General features: G+C 32.3%; 1 protein-coding gene across 1 annotated transcript; it reads right to left on the minus strand.

Annotated features, from left to right (window-relative positions):
* Window positions 1-1,045: 1,045 nt before the first annotated feature.
* LOC145134017 (uncharacterized) lies at window positions 1,046-2,765 on the minus strand. Its single transcript, XM_079068949.1, has 2 exons — window positions 1,543-2,765; window positions 1,046-1,430 (listed from the first exon to the last, which is right to left on the minus strand). The coding sequence occupies exons 1-2, from the start codon at window positions 1,816-1,818 to the stop codon at window positions 1,308-1,310; spliced, it is 399 nt and encodes a 132-aa protein (XP_078925075.1). The 5' UTR covers window positions 1,819-2,765; the 3' UTR covers window positions 1,046-1,307.
* Between the last annotated feature and the right edge of the window lie 506 nt (window positions 2,766-3,271).

Here is a 3,271-nt window from a genome sequence, read left to right on the forward strand (position 1 = left end):
AAATATTGAGAGGGGAATTTTTTTTTTTTTTTTTTTTCATCAAAAGTCTTTTTAAGTTATATAGGATATAGATTATTTAATTTTCACAGTGAGATGGCAAACGGACAACAAGCTACGCCGCTAAGCCTTTTTTGTTTGGTAAAGCTAATTCTTTTGAAGACTACATCCATAGATCTAGGGTATATTGTACTTCCCCATTGCATCGTCTTGATGTGAGGTATTTTTATATTTATATATTTGCCGGTTCCTAAAAAAAAAGACCTAGGGTATATTACACGAAATATGAAAGCGAAAATCATTAAATATGAAAGTGTAGAACACGAAATTTATTGGGAAAACGATATTGAAGACTCTGTTTTTGTTATGTTTAAGCCAAACTAATCTCTCCTATTTATATACTTAATAATGGAGTGTGTTTGAGTTATATCTAAAACTTTTGGGGCTTTTTTTTCTATTAGTTTTTTTTATTTAGTCTTATCTGTGATTTGGTCACCATATGTCACCATTAAACATAATCCAAGATAAACATGTATGTATATGAAAGTCATAAAGATATTGTTATAATAGTAAGTGCCTTGATTGTCGACCTTGAATTTCATATTAACTGATGTGATACTCGTTTGTCGTTTAAAGCGCAAACATGAAATGAGTTAAATGCTTGTTGTATCTTGCTTGATTTTTCAGTTTGCGAGTAATACGTCAAAGGAGGGTAAAAGACCAAGTTAACATGGATAAGGTAAACCGTATCTATCAAACTTTCAAGAATTTTAGAAAGAAAATTTGGGTATTTCAAGAAATAATGAGTTTACTACGAATTTTCCATAAAGAATGAATTTATGATAGTTTCTATTGTCTGTATACTTTAATAATGTGCTAAGAAATATTTATGCTATGACATTTTGAACATAGATTAAGCTTTGAGCCAAAAACCCAACATCAGTAATGCTTTTGTTTGGAGGTTTGATTAATATATAAGTAAACTGTAAACAGAAATAATCTATAAAAAAATACAAACATAAACAATAAGTAACCAAACTTGCATTGAAACTCTTCTAATGGTGCATTTAAACAATAACCAAACTACATGCATTGACACCATGTTCGCATGTTCATCAATGCATCCTTCATTATGTCGTCACATGCTCAATTAAAAACCCGTGATCGAGGTAACAAATTTATATGCATTTGAAATGCCTTAAACACAATGTTTTAGCCTAAACATGAATTCAAAGCATCACCACTCAACTAAACTCATCATCTTTATAACCATGATCAAACAAGAACACCTCCCAATTTCCACTTTCAACTTAATCAGTATCTAATAATGAATCACTATCAGAGTATAAAGAAGATGATGAAACACAACAATACGAATGAAAGTTCATATTCGATGGAAAAACAAAACCTTTAGCTTCCAAACGAGCCAAAACCTACAACCACAACAATGCGAGTAAAAGAATAATTAAAACAGGTTTATCAAACAATTATCAATAAAATACTACTAAATCTAATCAACATATAATTTCTACAAATAAATTTTACCTTAGAACAGAAAAACCCAATTTTAAGCTCCTTGACATCGCGGCAATTTACTATAAATCCTTTAAGCATATCTTCTTCCGCTTCTTCAGATGTTGTCTCATAATACCCGAACTTTTCATAATCAAAGTTAGCTTCAACTAAAGAAGACACGCTTGACAACAAAATCTTCCACATCAACAAACAACCTTTGATTGTTAGTGATAAAATATCACGAGCATTGATTCGCATAATATTGTTAGCTGAATCATCATCGGGATCCATGTATCCCACCAACATTAAGTTCTTAACGCTTTTTGAAGTAATATCAAGCCGACTAAAACCATAACAATCATCTAATACCAAATTTTAAAATAAAGAACTACCAGATAATATGTTTTCGATCAAATCTTCATTTAAAATCACATCGGAAATAAACAAACTCCTAAGATTTTTCCAACTAATCGTCCCCATTGGATTAAACACGCAGCCTGCTAATGTCAGATCTGTAAAACATGAACTGATGTATAAAGATTGATCCAATTGAAACTCGGCTTTCGCTCCTGGATACCATAACCTCAAAATAAACTCTTCAACATTACAACTTATGGCACAACGGATCCAACGGTTGAATTGAGATTCAAATTCAATGTCATAACATGTATACACTCCAAATTTCTTGAGCTTCAATATGCAACATTGAGTTAGGGTTTTGTCCACGAACGAAACGAAATTGGACAGGGGGTGATTGAAATCTATATATGTAAATATGAGAGTAGGAACCGAAGTCCAAAGATGCTTCCATCGAGTGGAGAGTATACCTGTTCTAATGGCATCTTTTGTGCATGGTAAACGAGAGAGGATTTCAAGAAGCAAACAATTTGGCAACAAACTGATTCGATCCTCTTCCATTTTATAAAACTTTATCGGTTCTAGCACAATTTTGGGTTGATTTTGTCCTTCTACCACCATTTCCATGGAGGCAACAAAGACTTTCCCCCAATAACTACACAAAAAATACACTAGCCATAAATGTATACAAACTAGAAAGAGGAAGGTGGAGATGGAGAATGTATCCATGGTTTTGCTTCTTGTATTTCTTCGAACTATTTTCTTGAATTTAATTAATATCTGTTAAAAATGGAAGAGTGTGTTGAATTACATGGGAGCACGATGGCTTGTAAAAGATGGATAGATCTCACCATGATCATGGACTACGTTGCAACTTAATATTTTTCTTATATTTTCTCTAGAGACAATAATTTATTACATTTAATCAATATTGTATCCTAATAGAATTTAGTCAATATTTTTATTTTTTGAACCATATCAAATTTTAAATTAATTAATACTAAAATCTTAGTTATCATCGTACAACGAGTGGGATAACAAACGGACAGCAAACTGCACCGCTAAACCTTTTTGTATGGTAAAACCGATTCTTTTAAAAAAATGGGTCGTACCAGTAGGCTAAGGTAACCATTTTTATGAAATATATTATGGTTTCTCTTGTAGGACTACTACTCCATCCAGAATACGTAGCATCAAGCCACTTCGTGGCCATGGTGGCAGGCCACCACCACGATAATGAACACCACCACAGTGCAATGTGGTGTTGTGGAATGTGGTCATTGCCACAATTAAGAACCGTCTCATGTTCTTTCTCTCTCCCTATCTCTTTTTACCTTTTAATTAAATACATTTTTTTATTAAATGATCAAAAAGATAAGATGGATATAGTGATGTAGAATTG

Source organism: Lactuca virosa, chromosome 8 (genome assembly GCF_052849685.1).
Source record: "Lactuca virosa cultivar CGN04683 chromosome 8, Lactuca_virosa_CGN04683_v6, whole genome shotgun sequence".
Taxonomy (NCBI): domain Eukaryota; kingdom Viridiplantae; phylum Streptophyta; class Magnoliopsida; order Asterales; family Asteraceae; genus Lactuca; species Lactuca virosa.